Source organism: Odocoileus virginianus, chromosome 8, assembly GCF_023699985.2.
Source record: "Odocoileus virginianus isolate 20LAN1187 ecotype Illinois chromosome 8, Ovbor_1.2, whole genome shotgun sequence".
NCBI classification, from domain to species: Eukaryota; Metazoa; Chordata; class Mammalia; order Artiodactyla; family Cervidae; genus Odocoileus; species Odocoileus virginianus.
Window position 1 is genome coordinate 23,734,132 of NC_069681.1, and position 18,459 is coordinate 23,752,590.

Sequence of the window (18,459 nt, forward strand, 5' to 3'; positions counted from 1 at the left end):
TTAGAGGTAGACTTTTCACATATGACCTTTATTATATTGTGGTCACTTTCTTCTATTTCTACTTTGTTTAGTACTTTTGTCATGAAAGGCTAGTAAATTTATTAGATACTTTTTGGACAGTATTCTTGCCTGGAGAATCCCATGGACAGAGGAGCCTGGTGGGCTACAGTCCACGGGGTTGCAAAGAGTTGGACACAACTGAGCGACTTTACTTTCACTCACTCACTCACTTATGGACATCAGATGAGGCACAGATGAAGTTTCATATTTTTTTTTTAATTTTAAGAAAATTATGTAATGCTCCCAGTGGAAGCATAGGAGTTGATGATACAGAAATCATTTTCCATTCCTCCTTTGGTAATCCTTGTCCTTGTCACTCTCTGGCTCAGAATTATGTGTCCTTAATTAGAATGCCCCAGAGTTTGGAAACATTTACCAACCAAAACACTGATTCTCATCATTTTTTAGGTAAACCTTCTTGGATGGCCTTCAGAGTGGAGCACAGTAAACACCAGAAGGTGAGTATTTCCCAAATCCTGTTGCAAAAATCCTCCTCATGGATCCAGTCACAGGTGAGAATAGGAGAAAACACAGAGATCCTGGAGACTGCTGCCTTCCTGTCCTGAATCTTTAGCACACTGTCTGATATCACCACCATCTTTATAGTTAGTAAGAACAACAACCATAGTAGCCTGTTCTATTGTTACATTATTTTCACAATATTTCAGACTTTAAGCATTTTATGTGAATAAACTTACTTAAACCTTAAAACAATCCTACAGTACCTATAAGTAGGTATATAGCTATCACCATTATAGATCAAAAAATGAGGTAAAAAAAATTTGATTATATGCCTGAGATCACAGTATCACTGGTAGTGCAATCTAATCCAACGCACGTTCTCTAAACCCCTTACAAACTGATTAAAACTTCCATAGTTCTATGAAGTTTACATCTTCGTATCATTCATCTGAGAGATGTTTTCAACCTCAGTTCTTTTGTGCTGTGCTAGGGAGGGATATGCTAAGACATCTGACTAAGGGAAGCTTAAGGACAAGCTGGGCAGTTTGTAGAGTGCACGGTCCAAGATGAAGAAGCTTAAGGACATGTTGGGCAGTTTGTAGAGCAGATGGTCCAAGATGAAGAAGCTTAAAGACATGCTGGGCAGTGTGTAGAGTGGACGGTCCAAGATGAAGAAGCTTAAGGACATGCTGGGCAGTGTGTAAAGTGGACAGTCCAGGATGAAGAAGGAGACAGGATCCCTACCTCAGAGCCTCCCACTCCAATAAGAGGAAGCAACTCGCAACCCTGACAAGCCTCAGGTTTATGACTGAAAAGCAACAAATAAGAAAATAACTGAAGGACTTCACATAGATTACCTGCTTTTGAGTAGAAACTCATCATCTGGGCATCATTTCAAATGCTCATTCTTGTAGGAGGGAGTAACAAGTCCTTCTCCTGAGCTCTGATTAGGCAACTCTCCTGTTTGGAATCATTTGTTTAGCCTACCCCTGTGTTGTGAGCTTTAAGAGCCTAGCCCGTACCTGTTAATTCTCAGAAGTCCAGGCCCAGCTCAAAGCCCCTGAGGGCCCCCTGAATGTTTTGTGAATGAGTGACTCCACATTTAAACATTCATCTAGGAGTAGGAAGGTCAAAGAATGCTGAAGATAGTATCTGTGAGCTAGACTTCAAATATAGATGCAGTTGAAGGGATAAATTGATGGCAGGGATGTACGCTCACATTCATACTGTATTAAATAGCTCACACAACAATTTGTTGAAATGTTATTAAATTTCATGTCCACTATAACATTAAGAATTAGCCTGTATACCAATTTATGGATCAGGAAACTGAGGAGAACCAGCTAGTCATACAGCCTTGTTCAAGCAGAACTGATGAGACCAGCTACTTTAATTCCAAACATTGTCTCTAAGAGGACATGGCAACCTGCAACTTTCAGCTCATTTTCTTTATTGTCTAAATGTGTTTCTGCCGATCATCTTTTCTCTTCTCAATCTCACTGCTTTGTCACCTTATTTTCCAGATGTGTTTTGTCCCCTCTGTAATTTTCCATACTTCCTCGTCCATCAAAGCTCCACTAATTAATAGAAAACCCCCTGGATTTCTCTATGAGCCCTTACCCTCTTCTTTCCCTGACCTCCAGCTATTCTCCCTGCCTTGCTCTCACTTTTATGCAGAAAGTTGAAGGGAAAGAACCTTAAGATATGAATTCTAGTTTTGATTCACTACCCACTTAGGTCCTTGTTTTACACTCCAGTGTTCAGACCCCACCCTCCACCAGGTATTTCCAAGAATTGTCAAAGTATTAACTAAAGTCATGCATGTGAAAACACTTCATAAAGTCCTAAAGAACTAAAGAAATGCATGTTGTCTTTTACTCACATGGAAGGGAATGTCCAGGGCACCATTAAGTAAGGAATCTAGTTTGAAGGAATTGCCGGGAGCAGCAAAATTGCTGAAGACAAGTGGCTCCAAGCAGGCTCAGAAACCAGTGCCCCCTCCCAGAAAAGCAAGGACCCCTGGACAGCACCCCAGACAAAAAGTCGGTAAGAGAAAATTTGGGGAGTTCCTCTAATTAGTTCCTCTAATCCCTGTAGAAAAACTAATAAGTATGGCCTAGGTGTGTGGCATGGACTTTGGGTAGGCGGGGTTTAAGCTGGACTGATCTGAGACATGAAGTTAGCACTGGGGCCTTGGGAAAATCTTATACATTTTCTGAGGTCCTGATTGCTATCTGTAAAGTGAAGATAAGGATACATAACTCATACAGTGCTTGAAAGCCTTACATTAAATGCAAAAGTCTGACACCTACAAGTAGTTCAATAAATCCAGCTGTGATACTGGGAACCATGCTTTATTAGTGTTTATGCCCAGACCTCTGCTCAATGCCTTACGTGTCATGTGCCCTGAACATATATTTTCTGAGTAGATGTGTCAGTGAACTATTTCCTAAGTAAGAAGGTTTGGAAGTTAAACCTACTAATGGGAAGTGCAGGATGCTATCACTGAACTGGGCATCTGTGGTCAGTGTGGAGCCTCAGTCTCCTGAACCAGTAGTTAAAGGGAGAAGAAACAAAGTATAGAGAAGGGACTTCCTGGGGGTTAAGTGGTTAAGACTCCACGCTTCCACTGCAGGAGGTGTGGGTTCCATTCCTGGTCAGGGAACTAAGATCCCACAAGCCATGCAGTGTGGCCAAGAAATAAATAATGTAACATGAAAACATAAAATTACAAAAGTAAAAGTTTGAAAAATACATGTAAGAAAGTTTTAACAAAGTGTATAGATGGACAGGTAGGAGATCTCACACTTTCTGATAAAACAGGGACTAACTCTCCAGACCCCACCAGCCTTGCTTAGCTTCTGTTCTCCATCTTAGAACTCAGAGAAAAGGTAGACTGGAGTGAAGAGGTACAGTCTCCGAGAAAGAAAGGGCCACGTGTACCAAGAGGTCAGCGAGCCCCAGGATGACGACTACCTCTGTGAGTGACCCCGCTGGCCCACTCACGGAGAAGGGGCTACGAGGCCTTGGTCCACTAACCTCACCTCACCATTTGGTCCCCCGATCATCCCCTTCCTCTATGACTTGGGGTGCAGGATCGAGGCCAAATGCCATGAATGCCCCAGTTCTTTCTGAAGGTCGTTACGACCAGCAACATCACTATACCTCCTCTCATCCCTGTTCTCACCTCCAGATTGTGAAGAGTGTCAGAACTTCTTCATCGACAGCTGTGCTGCCCACGGGCCCCCAACCTTTGTAAAGGACTGTGCCGTGCCAAAGGGGCACGCCAACCGCTCAGCGCTCACCCTGCCCCCTGGGTTAAGCATCAGGCTGTCGGGCATCCCTGACGCTGGGCTTGGAGTGTGGAACGAGGCGTCCGATCTGCCGCGGGGCCTGCACTTTGGCCCCTATGAGGGCCAGATCACAGACGATGAAGAGGCCGCCAACAGTGGATATGCCTGGCTGGTGAGAAGCACCCGTTTCCCTGTCCTCTGGCCTCTAATCGCTTGTATGTGGTGGGGGGTACTTCATGTCTACATGCGAGGACGCAGATGGTGATAACATGGTCGGCAATGATACAGTCAGTGCTGTGTACTGTGTGCCCTGGGCGTGAACACAGGACTTCCATCTAAAGGTCAGAGGAGAGGTGGGACCACAGTGTACAGACACACAGAAGTGACTCCTCCCTTGTGGAGCCCTTGCCTTCAAGTAACCAAGAGACTCAGACTTGAATGATGAGTAAGGAGCTTACCATGTGGTCCGACTGGCAGTTGAATCCATGCAGGCTGAAAAGCACCAATGACTGCAGAGGGAAATAGCTCCTCTATTGCTTCCTACCGATAAAAAAAAAAAAAAAAAAGAGGAAATCTTGTAACTCTTTTTCTGACACTCAGATCACCAAAGGGAGAAACTGCTACGAGTATGTGGATGGAAAGGACACGTCTTGGGCCAACTGGATGAGGTGAGTGCAGTGAGTCTGCAGTGTGTAGACATTGATACTCCCTCAATCCCACGCCCCTTTCCTTCTCAACCCGGCTCCCTCAACAGCTTTCACATCTTCTTTCCTCTTTTCCCTCCATATCATGCTCTTTCATTTCAAAAGACACTAGAAAGAAGGAAATAAAAATATGGCATGTGCCGTCAAGATACAAGTCTATATGCTGAACAAAACTGGTGGACTTGAAATCAACTTGAGGAGTCTAGATTCACCAGGGACACTTTAACTGACTTAATGGACACTTACCAAGCACTTTATGTTTCAGTTCAGACAGTGAACTTCGTTACTGAAGCAGATCACACAACCCATGTCCTTTTGGAGAACATACTGCAAACAGACATTAGCCAATTGATTTTAGGAACAGTAACCTTATTTTTTCTATCTTTGAGTAACTACACAGTGCCAGGATAACCTAACACAGGAGACCTTGACTCTATGTGGGCAACAACCTCCTCAGGCTTGGTTCCAGTGAGAAGTGGGCCCTGAGGCCTCAGAAGGAATGGGGGGCAGGATGGCCCTGAGCAGGGCCATTCTCTGAGGGCCTCTCCTTTCATCAGGGCAGGCAGACAGTGAACAAACTATTACTGTTCCGTGTCTCAAGCTATCTCAGAGCTCTCTCCAAGTTTCCGTGGGAGGGGGTGGGCAAGCGAATAGGACCCTGGATACACGTGGGGAGAGGGGAGAAAGCCTTGGGAGAGAAGGCAGGCTGGGTGAGTGCTGAGGGCTGTGTGCTAGCCAAGGAGCACCAAGTCCTGTGGATGAAAGAGAACTTAATTCAGAGTTTAGAGGAGCTGGAGGTCACCAGCCTCACGGACAGTCCAGGTGGAGACGAGTCTGGATCTGGGCTCTGGAAAATGGCTAATTAGGTAAGGAGAGAAAGGCATGGGAATTCACATGGCCTGGCCGAAGGTGTGAACAGAAGGTCCACATGAGGGGCGGCCTCAGAGGCGGAAGGCAAGGATCTGGGCGTGGTCGGAGAGTGGAGGGCACTCATCACCTGAGGTTTCTTTCCCTTTCCCGGCCTCGACCCCAGGTATGTGAACTGTGCCCGGGACGACGAGGAGCAGAACCTGGTGGCCTTCCAGTATCACGGGCAGATCTTCTACCGAACCTGCCAGGTGGTCAGGCCGGGCTGTGAGCTGCTGGTCTGGTACGGGGACGAGTATGGCCAGGACCTTGGCATCAAGCGGGACAGCAGGGGGAAGAGCAAGCTTGCGGCCGGGAGAGGTGAGTGTCACCCCTCTTCCAGCACCCCACCCCATCCTGGGAGCCTCCATGGTCCGATTTCGAAGCAGAGTACAATCCAGTCCAAAGTCAGTTGAGTTGCAATTAAAATGCCTCAGAATTTGATTCTTTTCATATGATTGTTAGGAAAAATTTTTATATTAAAAATGCTAGTTCTAATTTTTAATATTTCATGCAAAATAATATGTAACATCACCTTCTGCTGAAAGGCTTAGGAGCAAAATGCAAGTTTTCTAACACTTACCAGCTCTCTGCCCTTTACCTCTTTCTTCCTTAATTCCTCCCATTAATTTTTTTTAACTAAAATAAAGACATTTTATTTTAAAATATTTATAGGACAAAGATATTTTAAGAGTCACACTAGGAAATTTATGAATGACATCTGCCAATTTAAAGAAAGTAAATGGAATTCCTTAGTCATCAGTATTTTTTAATTTTTTATTTTTTATTTATTTCATTTATTTTTATTAGTTGGAGGCTAATTACAATATTGTAGTGGTTTTTGTCATACATTGACATGAATTAGCCATGGATTTACATGTATTCCCCATCCCGATCCCCCCTCCCACCTCCCTCTCCACCCGATCCCTCTGGGTCTTCCCAGTGCACCCGGCCCGAGCACTTGTCTCATGCATCCAACCTGGGCTGGTGATCTGTTACACCCTAGATAATATACATGTTTCAATGCTGTTCTCTTGAAACATCCCACCCTCGCCTTCTCCCACAGGGTCCAAAAGTCTGTTCTGTACATCTGTGTCTCTTTCTCTGTTTTGCATATAGGGTTATCGTTACCATCTTTCTAAATTCCATATATATGTGTTAGTATACTGTAATGGTCTTTATCTTTCTGGCTTACTTCACTCTGTATAATGGGCTCCAGTTTCATCCATCTCATTAGAACTGATTCAAATGCATTCTTTTTAATGGCTGAGTAATATTCCATGGTGTATATGTACCACAGCTTCCTTATCCATTCGTCTGCTGATGGGCATCTAGGTTGCTTCCATGTCCTGGCTTTTATAAACAGTACTGCGATGAACATTGGGGTGCACACATGTACAGTGATGTGCATTCAGTTACTGTTCCAGTTTGTTGTCATGTGAGTTCACACTCTGTGCCAGACGGGGCTCCACGCACCCAAACAGACAGAACCACTGCCCTGGGGCAGCAGGGGCTTCATACCAGGCAGGGGCTGGTGCTCTGAGGAAAACCAGCGCAGGGAACGTGCCTCGGGTCAGCGTGAGCAGAGGGTGGGGTGTGGTGCAGGACGGTGCGGCAGGGTCTCTGCAGAGATAACACCTGCGGGAAAGGATTCCAGGCAGGGGAGCAGCCAGTGCCGCAGCCCCAGGGCCGGGAAGAGAGGCCATGCCAGGGGTCGGGGGAGGAAGCACAGAGGGAGGGGAAGGAGGCTGGACGGGACACGGAAGCCTCAGGGCCTGTGTCCACGTGCAGGCCCCAGGGGTCCTCCTGGGTGACACAGAACAACCGCGAGGCTTTCAGCTGCAAGCGGCATGTTCTCTGTGCTCACACGATGCTTTGGTTCACTTTTGGGAAGAGACAGCAGTGGGGAGTCCCCTCAGAGGTCAGTTCATTGCCAGACATGAGGGGACAGTGGGCTGGCTAAAGATGCTTGGGAGTGAGGATGTGAAGAGTCTTACTGGAGATGTATTTTTAAATAGGGCTTCCTATTGTATGTTAAATGGACTAAGCCTGAATTAAATAAATGAGGTATGAGTACTGGTGAGGCTTGAGAAAGGATATGCCTTTATTTTATGATTTATGGGAAACTGAGAGAGGAGCAATTTTGAACCTGTTGGGACAGCAGGAGCCAGAGACCTGTAGTCAGTGGGACCTGGGCCACTCGGTCTCATCCAGTCTCAAACCCACTTCCTGCAGAGATCGGCACAAAGGCTGCTCTTTGAACAAGGAGCCACAAAGTCAGATTTACCCACACCTGCTCTAACCACCCCCTGTGCTCCCTCCCATATGCAGAGAGCTCCAGCCCAAGCGCCCCTAACTTAATAGACCCTTTCCCCTCACAGGGAGCCTCTCAGGAGATTCCACCTAAGTCATCAAGTCTTATCTCTCAGTAGGGTAAAACACCTGTGGCCACTGTGACGTGACTTTTCAGACACTTACACGCAGGGAAAGTCCCTGCAGATCCATCTCTATCAGGAGAGACGCTGCCTCTGATGCTGCTGGAAGGTCCCTATCTGGGTGATATGTAGAAAAGGCCCTTGACACCAGCTTCCTGGATTTCTGTAGATGTAGAGAATAAGAGTGGAGTGGAAAAGTGGACTGTAAAGACACTTGATGGGAGACAAATCGTGCACTGTCAACACTTAGATGATTAGTGGGGAGGGCCTGACCATGGCAAACCAGCTACCTGACCAAAAGCTTCCTCTTTCAGCAGAACCGAAGCCCAAGATCCACCCATGTGCCTCCTGCTCTCTGGCTTTCTCCAGTCAGAAATTCCTCAGCCAACACATCCAACGCAGTCACCCCTCTCAGACCCTCCTGAGACCATCTGAAAGAGACCCCCTCCAACCAGAGGATCCCTGCCCAGGCAATCAAAATCAGCGATATTCAGATCCACACAGCCCGAGCGACAAACCTGAGGGTCAGGAGGCCAAGGACAGGCCCAAACCTTTGCTGAAAAGCATAAGGCTGAAGAGGATTTCAAGGGCCTCTTCCTATTCACCCGGAGGACAAATGGGGGGTTCTGGGGTGCATGAGAGAATGAAAGACGAGCCCAGCACAAGCCAGAAACTGAATCCGGAGGACACAGGCACATTGCTCACGGGGGCAGGGGTCTCAGGGATTATGAGAGTCACGTACGGAGAGTGTGGGCAAGGCTCCAAGGACAGGTCAAGTCTCATCACACACGAGAGGACACACACAGGGGAGAAGCCCTATGTTTGCGGGGAGTGTGGGCGAAGCTTCAGTAAGAACTTCAATCTCATCACACACCAGAGGACACACACAGGGGAGAAGCCCTATGTTTGCGGGGAGTGTGGGCGAAGCTTCAGTCAGAAGTCAGTCCTCATCAGACACCAGAGGACACACACAGGGGAGAAGCCCTATGTTTGCAGGGAGTGTGGGCGAAGCTTCAGCAATAAGTCAGTCCTCATCACACACGAGAGGATACACACAGGGGAGAGAAGCCCTATGTTTGTGGGGAGTGTGGGCGAAGCTTCAGTGATAAGTCAGTCCTCATCAGACACCAGAGGACACACACAGGGGAGAAGCCCTATGTTTGCGGGGAGTGTGGGCGAAGCTTCAGTCAGAAGTCCCATCTCATCTCACACCAGAGGACACACACAGGGGAGAAGCCCTATGTTTGTGGGGAGTGTGGGCGAAGCTTCAGTCAGAAGTCAGTTCATCAGACACCAGAGGACACACACAGGGGAGAAGCCCTATGTTTGCGGGGAGTGTGGGCGAAGCTTCAGCAATAAGTCAGTCCTCATCACACACAGAGGACACACACAGGGGAGAAGCCCTATGTTTGTGGGGAGTGTGGGCGAAGCTTCAGCGATAAGTCAGTCCTCATCAGACACCAGAGGACACACACAGGGGAGAAGCCCTATGTTTGTGGGGAGTGTGGGCGAAGCTTCAGTCAGAAGAGCCATCTCATCTCACACCAGAGGACACACACAGGGGAGAAGCCCTATGTTTGCGGGGAGTGTGGGCGAAGCTTCTGTCAGAAGTCAGCCCTCATCAGACACCAGAGGACACACACAGGGGAGAAGCCCTATGTTTGCAGGGAGTGTGGGCGAAGCTTCAGTCACAAGTCCATCCTCATCACCCACCAGAGGACACACTAGGGGAGAAGCCCTATGTTTGCAGGGAGTGTGGGCGAAGCTTCAGTCAGAAGTCTGTCCTCATCAGACACCAGAGACACACACAGGGGAGAAGCCCTATGTTTGCAGGGAGTGTGAGTGAGTCATGACCAACAAACCACACCTTAGCCACAGGAGGATTACTGCAGCCACCCCATGCCTCAGCTCTAAGGGGGCCTCAGAGGAGGCCTGTGACCCGTTACTGTCCCCAGGAGTATGAGGAGAGACTTCCCAGGTGGTCCAGGGGTCAAGACTCCAATGCAGAGACCCACGTTCAATACCTGATTGGGGAACTAGCTCCCACATGCTGCAACTAAGACACAGCACAGCCGAATAAATAAATATATAATAAATATTTTAAAGAAAGAGTGTGATAAGCACAGAATTACTTGTTAAATAGACCTTCCACTTTCGTGACATGAGAGGAGGTAGATACACAGCAGAGGGTTTCTTAGGTGTTCTGGAGATGTTCATGCCAATTGCCTTCGTGGTTTGTTAGTACTCCTCTTCTAATAAATTTTGTCTCCAAACAAATCTGAAGCCCAGACTATGTACTCATTCCCCCCTTATCACTGACAGCAGTGGAGTCCAGTCGTAGCTGAACCCCTGGGAAGGCATAATTCTGGAGCCAACTCAGTTAGGTCACTGGACAGTCAGTTCCTGGGTCCAGGGAGAGGAATGTAGGGTTTGAGACAGACTCACCAGGGAAAGGGATTCCCCGGCCTCCTGGGAAGTGTGGCCTCTCCTCCTTATAGACCTCGGCTCTCCTTTGGCCTCTCCTGGGGGCCCTCTGGTTCCCTCTGACTTCTGTAGCCGCAAAGGTGAAGGCCACGTGCACGTGTGTGTGTGCGCGTGCGCCTGGCTCAGCATGGGCCGTCTGGTCTCTGCCGCTCCCTCAGGGTCATCACAGCATCTGGACTCCAGATTCGACCACAGGGGTCCAGTTCTCAGCCCTGACCCCAGCAGCTGTGTGAGCTGGGGCAAGATGCTCAACCTCTCTGTGTCTCTATTCTCATCTGTGATACGGGGTGGGAGCACCAGCATTTTGGTCTGATGCGTAAGCACAGGAGGAATCTGGCAGAGGCTGGCTGAGAACGCAAGCCCCACCTTTGCTGTCCTTTGTGTTTTTTTTATTTAATCTTTTTTTATTTTTTAATAGAAAGATAATTGCTTTACAGAATTTGTTTTCTGCATGTCCTTCAGCCCCCACACCTTCCAGGTCTTCAGAGCTAGACGAGGAAGGGGCCGTTTAGGCACTGGGCTGCCCTGATGAGGGGGTGTGAGGTCAGGGGTGCTAAGGGAGGGCGACCTCCCTTCGCACCCCTGCTGTTCCTGCTGAGCTGGGCAGCCCCAGAGCCCGTCCACAGACAGGCAGTGCCCACAGTCGTCCCCCCTGCCGAGAACAGACCCTGGAGCCGCGTTTGCAGGAAATCCCTGTCCGGCCCCCATCCCACCCCCACACGGAGGGTCCTTGAAGCCCACACCGCGGCTTCTCTATGCATGGGCCTCACACCTGTGCCCGTGCGCTCTGGGCAACGCTGTCGCGACCTTGAAATTCTTAACCATGGAATAGTTCATCCTTACACTTCCCTTTCATGAGTGAAGTCTGATGGGCCCCGGGGTGCGCTGTGAGCAGAGCAGATGCTCACACAGCACGGGTCCTGGGGTGGCCAGGCTGCACGAGGGGACAAGGTGGGCACAAAGCCCCCCACCCTGGGTGAGTGAGGGTGGGGACAGCACCAGGAAGCCACGCTTGCTCAGACCCGGAACTGAGCTCCGACACAGAGTGGGGGCAATAGCGTTCTTAAGGTCGACCACACCCTCCCCTCTGTGAATGACCTCTGCCCTGGCCTGATCCTTCCAGAAGGGGTTCAGGAGGCTGAAGTCCGCCCGGCCACCAGAAGACAACAAGGGGAGAGTGGGCCACGGGGCGGGGGGTGGAGGGTGCAAACTCCAGGACTCGGGGCAACGGCCCTCAGTTCCCTCCCTGGGCCAGGCTTGTGAAGCGTCTCTACATGAACCGTGTCAGTAATAACCACCCACTATTATTTTCCTGTTTCTGTCATGCTTTCTTAAAGGAACGTGTTTGTCTGTGGCTTGGTTTCCCTACAGGAAGGGAAGCCACGTAAACTCCCCATCTTCTGTGGCTTCAGGCCGGGGCCATGGGAGGGAGAGTTAGGGGTGGTGCAGGCAGAGGGGATTCAGCTGAAAAACGGTGGGGACCCAGAAACCTGCAGGGGCTTCTCACCTGCACCTCCCACCATAGCTGGGCCTGGAATCCCCTGGAACCCTGAGCAGGTCAAAGCTTCTCCCTCCCCTCCCCTCCGCTCCTCTCTCCTCAAAAAGCTGGCTCCTGGGGCCAGCCCACAACACCCCCAAATCCCCCATCACCCACAGCCCCGCACAGGCCCTCCCTCACAGAAGTGGGATGACCTGGATGGTGGCACAGATGGTGTGTGACCCCAGAGCTGGGGGTCTCAGCTGACCTTGAGCAAGGGGGTTGGAGCTTCACACAGCCTCCCAGCCCTGGGAGCTGCCAGCAGCCACAAGCCATGATCTGAAGCGGAGCTGGGAGATGGGGAGTGGGGATGCGAGCTGTCTGAGGGCCCACCCTGTCCCCAGACAGCGGCCAGGCCTCACCTGACACCGTGACTGCCCTGCACGGGCACACAGGACGCCAGCAGTCGTGGGATGGACAGCCAGCTCCCTCCGCCACACGCTCCACCCTGACCACGGCGGCCCCACGGCTGTACCAGCCCCGCCTGCGCGCGGCTCTGCTTGGCTGCCAGGGCTCGGGGACCCTGGGTGAGTCGGTGAGGGCAGAGCTCCAGAGGCCAAGCCTGTCTTCAGCCACCAGACCTGCCCTGCTTACTGGACTCATGAGCCCAGCCAGTATTTGAAGCCAAGATGCCTTTGGGAGAATGACACCACAGACGCTGACCTCAGAGCTCAGACTCCTGAAAACTTACTAAACAGATTATTTTTAGTCTTTTTTTGAAGTGGAATGTTGTCAGGAAGCGGGGAGGGGAATGACTCCCTTGGTGGTCCTGTGGTTAAGAATCCACCTGCCAATTCAGGAGACACGGGTTCAATCCCTGATCTGGGAAGACCCCACGTGCCGTGGAGCAACTAAGTCCGTTCACAACTACTGCAGCCCAAGAGCCTCGAGTCTCTGCTTCCCAACCAGAGCAGCCACCACAGGGAGAAGTTCAGCACAGAAACGAGAGAGCAGCCCCCACGCCCTACAACCAGAGAAAAGCCCGCACAGCAGCGAAGACCCAGCACAGCCAAAAATAAATAAATAACCTTTTTTTAAGTAGGAGATTGCAGCATTCTCTGCTGATCCAGAGGCTAGGACTCTGAGCTCCCAACACAGGGGGCCACGTTCAATCCCTGGTCAGGGCACTAGATCCCACATGCTGCAACTGAAGGCCCTGCATGCCACAGCTAAGACCCAGCGCAGCCAATTAAATGAATACTTAAAAGTAGGAGGCGGTTCATCTGTCACCATAGAAAACTGCAACATTTTAGGAAAAGAAAAAAAAAAAGATCTTATTTTGCAAGTGCTCATGGTTGATTGCAAAATTTTCTCATAATATGCAGCTGTTTAAAAAAAAGAAATTTAGAAAATACAGAAACTAAAACCCACCCATAAATGTGTGGGGAACACCAATTACTGCAGCATCTGGCCACCACACACGGGAACACATGTGCATGTTTTTCTTCTACAAAAGCTTTCAGCCTCCACCCCTCTTCCCACCGGCCTCTGCTCTGCTCACCAAGAAGACTGCGCTTTGGCCTCATGACTGGGGGTTTCTGTTGAACTCAGGGAGGCGGAGGAGCAGGGCTGTGTGGTTGGGGGCACCGTCTGGCCTGCAGTGAGGAGAGAAGCGCGAGTGCTCCGCCTCTGGGTCCAGTAACTCCAGGGGCCTCAGGGGAGCTGCCTGGGAAGAAGCCTCTCAAACACCTTCCCTGCAGTCTCCACAGTTAGAGCACATCCCACGTCTCGGGGTTCGGCTGTGGGTTAACAAGTCCTCTCTTGTTGGACAGAAAAGTGTTTCCACAGAGAATCTGCCCAGATCTTGGCCTAGTTTGGTTCTCTTATTGGACATGGAAAGTGTTTCCACAGAGAATCTGCCTGGATCTTGGCAGATCTTGGTACAGATGTAACAGGCAGTACGTTCAGGGCTCAGGGAAGTTAGTTCTGAAGCTCTCTGGGTTTAGGGCTACAGCACTTCCTCACCTCCACCCCTTCCATGGTCATGGAGCCTTCTCTTCCAGAGGAAGGTGTTTGGCAACATCAGCCACAAAGACACATACCGAAGAGGAGAAAGCCCACGGCAGGTGGGGCTGGGTGTTCCTGGGGAGCAGAGGGGCCTTGGACACTGCATGCTGGATCCCAGCCCCACCGGCTTCTCCTCCTTCTCGCTGGGCATGCAGCTTTCACCTGCTGGGTGCCTGCCAGTGAGGGGCTCCCAAGGCACCAAGCTGGGGTTGGCGATGGGGGAGCTGGATGCCAGGGAACCCGAGACCCTGCAGCAGGTCAGTGCACTGTGGACGAGGGCAGGCCTCACTGAACGGTTAGGCCCTGTGCATTCAGGACACCCTCTCTGGACCCCAGGTGGAGGTGCTGCTGCCCCCAGTGCCCACCTGGGTCTCAGGAGGTGGAAGAGAGACCGGGTTGTCCTTCCCACCTCCTGCCCAGAGAATGACAAAGGCCAGTTCCCAAAAGTGGGAGCAGGGTGGGCAGAGTGAGTCTTGGGTCTCACAGGGTCCCTGTGAAGAGGGGTTCACTGCTGCCTGGATCCCTCTTGGCTGGTTCCCCTTCTGTGTTGTCTTCACACCAAATCTCACAAGGACGAGGCAGTCCAGGTGCCCACAACATCACTCGCCCAGGTGCCGACAACCCTCCTTATTTATTATGGGCAGGGAGACAGGGTGGCTGGTGTGACGCTCCCCTGGACCAGAGAAGAGACCCCCCAGGCTGTGTCTCTTCTACTCCTGAGACCCAGGTGGCCGCTGGGGGCAGAGCACCTCCACCTGGGGTCTGGAGAGGGTGTCCTGAATGGACAGGGCCTAACTGTCCAGTGTGGCTTCAGGGGGTATGGGCAAGAGGGGTACTAACTCCTTTCTAAATATTTCAGACAACCACTGAGTTCCTTTTGGTTTTTGGTTTCAGATCTTTTTATATGGTCCATTTTCAGAGTCTTTATTGAATTTGTTACAATATTGCTTCCATTTTATGTTTTGATTTTTTGACTGCAAGGCATGTGGGATTGTTACCAAGTCCAAGCTCACTCTGCATGCCTCACAACAGGCCAATAAATCAGAGGCGAGGTGCTGAGGCAAGGAATATGACTTTACTTGGAAAGCTGGCAGACTGAGAAGATAGCAGACTAACATCTCAAAGAAACCATCTTGTCAGGGTCTGGATGCCAGTGTCTTTTATAGAACACAGAGCTGGGAGGTGAGGAAATAAAGTAAAAAGGCCATTAATCTGGCAAATATCTCCTGGAATGGCCAGTCTCGGGAGGAGATGTGTTACTTTCTCCCTCCTGTAGCTATCCACAGGTGGTCAGGTCCTGGACAGAGGCAGAGGGGCGGGGTTTCCTGAGGCAGGCCATTATGTATGGACAGTATCCCTGTAGCAAACAGACCAACAGGAAGCAAAGGTTAAAGTAAAACTTTCAACATGGAGTCAGATTTTCTTCTTCCCTGTAACAATTCCCCAGTGTCAGCATCCATTCCACAATCTTATGGGAAAAGGGGTGATGAGTGTTCTAATTGCTCCACTAGTTGCATCTTTTGGGGAGTGCCCACCACTGGTGCCAGTGTGCTGAATGTTCAGATTTGTCTTTTGTTATTCTTTGGAAAGTCTCTACTTCATATGTATAGACATAATAATATTATAATACAGGTGTTGAGACTTGTTTTATTCAGTACAAAGTCTTTTAGGACTTCAAAACCAGGGGGCAGCATCTAAAGTTAAGGAATCTAGCACTTTTCTATGTGTGGGAAGATGCACCAGCCATCTCACTGAAATCATCCCCTTTGATACACACCTTACCACCTGGGACCAGCATCCTGTCTTCTTCTTCCTGAGTTTCCTCAGGGATCACAGTGGGGAGTGGCTGCAGTCTGATGGCTGCTGGAAAGCAGGTATTCTTTTCTTTCCTGAGTTTCCTCAGGGTTCACCATGAGGAGTGGCTTCAGTTTGATAGCTTCTAGAGAATAGGAGGGGGAACCTGGGTCCCCATTGAGATCATCTCAGCAGAGAGAGCAAGCACGTCCTGTGACTCCAGACAATCTTCCAACATTCAGGGTTCAGCATTCAGCCTGCAGGATCCACAGCCATCAGCTCAGCCACCATGCTCTGCACTTAGTTGCTATGTAGCCCTGAAACCTACACTGCAGGAGGCCCTCTAAATGTGGCGTCCTGTCCAGCAAACTCTTGGTCACACCCTCCAAGCCCAACCCAGGCCCACCTTTGCTGAGAGGGTCTCACTGGGGACCCAGGTTCCCCCTCCTGCTCTCCCACATTCCCTTTGGTTCTGTGTGATATTAACTGTTTTTACAGCCATCATAATAATGTTGAACACACTGCCATGGTGCTGGCAGTCTGGGTCTTCTGTTATCCCACTGAGATTCTGTGAAAACTCACCAGATGCTGGGCTGGAAGAGGAGGGGCAGGTCTGGTCTCTGCTGAGTGTGGACGTCTACTGGAAGGAGATCACAGTTGCAACCTCACCTGCTGCTCATTGGCTTTTTGCTGGTCCATGTGCCCTGCAATCAATTGCCCAGATAAACCTGCTCCCTTCTCCCCATGCTCTTGCTGGTGAATTGGAATAATTACCAGGTAGCTCACCTGAGGAGTCTCCAGGAGCCCCAGGGATGGGGAACTGCTCAGGGGTAAAGAGGAAATAGGCAGAGGCCTGTATAAAATGATACTGTAAAGCATTGATTCCTAAACACAAGTCAAGTGAAGCTCACATGTGTCCTTCCCTTTTTCTTAACTTCGAGTGTACGGTCTCCCTCTGCACATGATTCTGGCCCATGCAGATGGAGTGAGACTCAGTCCCCAGACCTCCCTACCTGGGGTCACACATTCCCTTGGTCAGGGCACCATGGCTGTGGTCGGCGGGCCCCTAATGTGTAAACAAGCCAGGTCCATATGGTCAAAGCTGTGGTTTGTCCTGTAGGCATGTACGGATGTAAGAGCTGGACCATAAAAAAGGCTGAGCACTGAAGAACTGATGCTTTCGAACTGTGGTGTTGGCAAAGACTCTTGAGAGTCCCTTGGACTGCAAGGAGATCAAACCAATCAATCCGAAAGGAAATCAACCGTGAATATTCATTGGACGGACTGACGCTGAAGCTGAAGCTCCAATACTTTGGCCACCTGACGGGAAAAGCTGACTCATTGAAAAAGACCCTGATGCTGGGAAAGATTGAAGGCAGGAGGAGAAGGGGATGACAGAGGATGAGATGGTTGGATTGCATCACCGACTCAATGGCCGTGAGTTTGAGCAAACACCAGGAGATAGTGGAGGACAGGGAAGCTTGGCGCGCTGCAGTCCATGTGGTCACAAATAGGTGGACAAGACTTAGAGACTGAACAACAACAACCAGGTAGCCTATCTGTGTCTCAATGAGCCCCGGGGAGGTGAACATGTCAGAGGGAAAGACTAAGAGCCCTGCCTCAGTACTGACCCCCAGGAGGGCAATGGAACCCCACGGTTACCCAGAGAAACCCACCTCAGCTCCAGACCCCAGACCTCTGAGCACTGACATTCAGACACAGGCACGGAGTTTTCCAGGACAGAGGCCAGGCCGGGTCTGCACCCAGGTCTCCACGTCCTACTGCACAGAGAACCCAGCCAGGTGTGAATGTCCTCACTGTAGAACACATCTCATCTAAACATAATCAGTGTAGACAGGACTTGCAGAGGTCTGAATCCACCATGTAGAGAGAACTTGGCCAGGTTCAAAGGAGGCACAGGCCATACGCCCCAGGTCGCTCATTGTTGGACAGGGGTTCACCTGCGTGTGAGAACTGGGACGTACGTTTCTTGAAGAAGAAATCATCACTGGCTCACTCACATCAGGAAAAGGAACAAAAGCTTTGTCACTAAACACGTCAACAGGCAAAACAAAACTGTGACCAGGTTCTGTGACAACGTGGTGGTCAGGGCCCGGGGAGAGCCAGGAACCTGGTGGAGCGCAGTCCAATGTCCTGTGAGGACAGACTGGAAGTGGCCCCGCTGCAGCATTCTGGGCTCCCAGCAGGAGGTGCTGCCTGGGTCACCCAGGCAGGACAGTCCTGCAGCATCCACAGGGAGAGTGGGTCCATCCATCCTGCTGGTCAGTTACGGATGGAGTGCACTCAGGTACTGCTTCCCTGCAGGGGCGGGGGTAGGTGGGTGGGCCTGACACTTCCTAGGCTCCTGGTCAAGTGACTTCATGCTGGGGTTGATGCCCACAGGGCACTGTGCTGCATCCAAGCAGAGAATGCAGGCAGAGGCACAGACGCCGTCAGACCAGAGCGCCTGCGGGGAACTCCCACCTGCACCCACCTGCCCACCTCGGGCCCCAAGCCCCCACCCCATGACCCATTACCACACACACACACACACACTCCCACACCGCACACATATGTGCTGTGCACCTACACCATGCACACAAACAGCACATGTCCACCAACAGGCGCACACATGCATAGCACACACACACACACACTCCTGCACCGCACACATATATGCTGTGTATCTACACTGTGCACACACACACACAAAGCACACACATGCATAGAACACACACACGCATAGCACACACATGCATAGCACACACACACAAAGC

General features: G+C 50.5%; 1 protein-coding gene across 1 annotated transcript; it reads left to right on the forward strand.

Annotated features, from left to right (window-relative positions):
- Positions 1-482: 482 nt before the first annotated feature.
- On the forward strand, positions 483-10,137 carry LOC139036198 (histone-lysine N-methyltransferase PRDM9-like). The gene is given in 11 exon segments (XM_070471116.1): positions 483-518; positions 3,418-3,502; positions 3,716-3,987; positions 4,416-4,483; positions 5,553-5,746; positions 8,178-8,917; positions 8,920-9,143; positions 9,145-9,236; positions 9,239-9,583; positions 9,586-9,657; positions 9,660-10,137. Coding segments are annotated over 11 exon segments (2,175 nt in total). The 3' UTR covers positions 9,707-10,137.
- Positions 10,138-18,459: the final 8,322 nt, after the last annotated feature.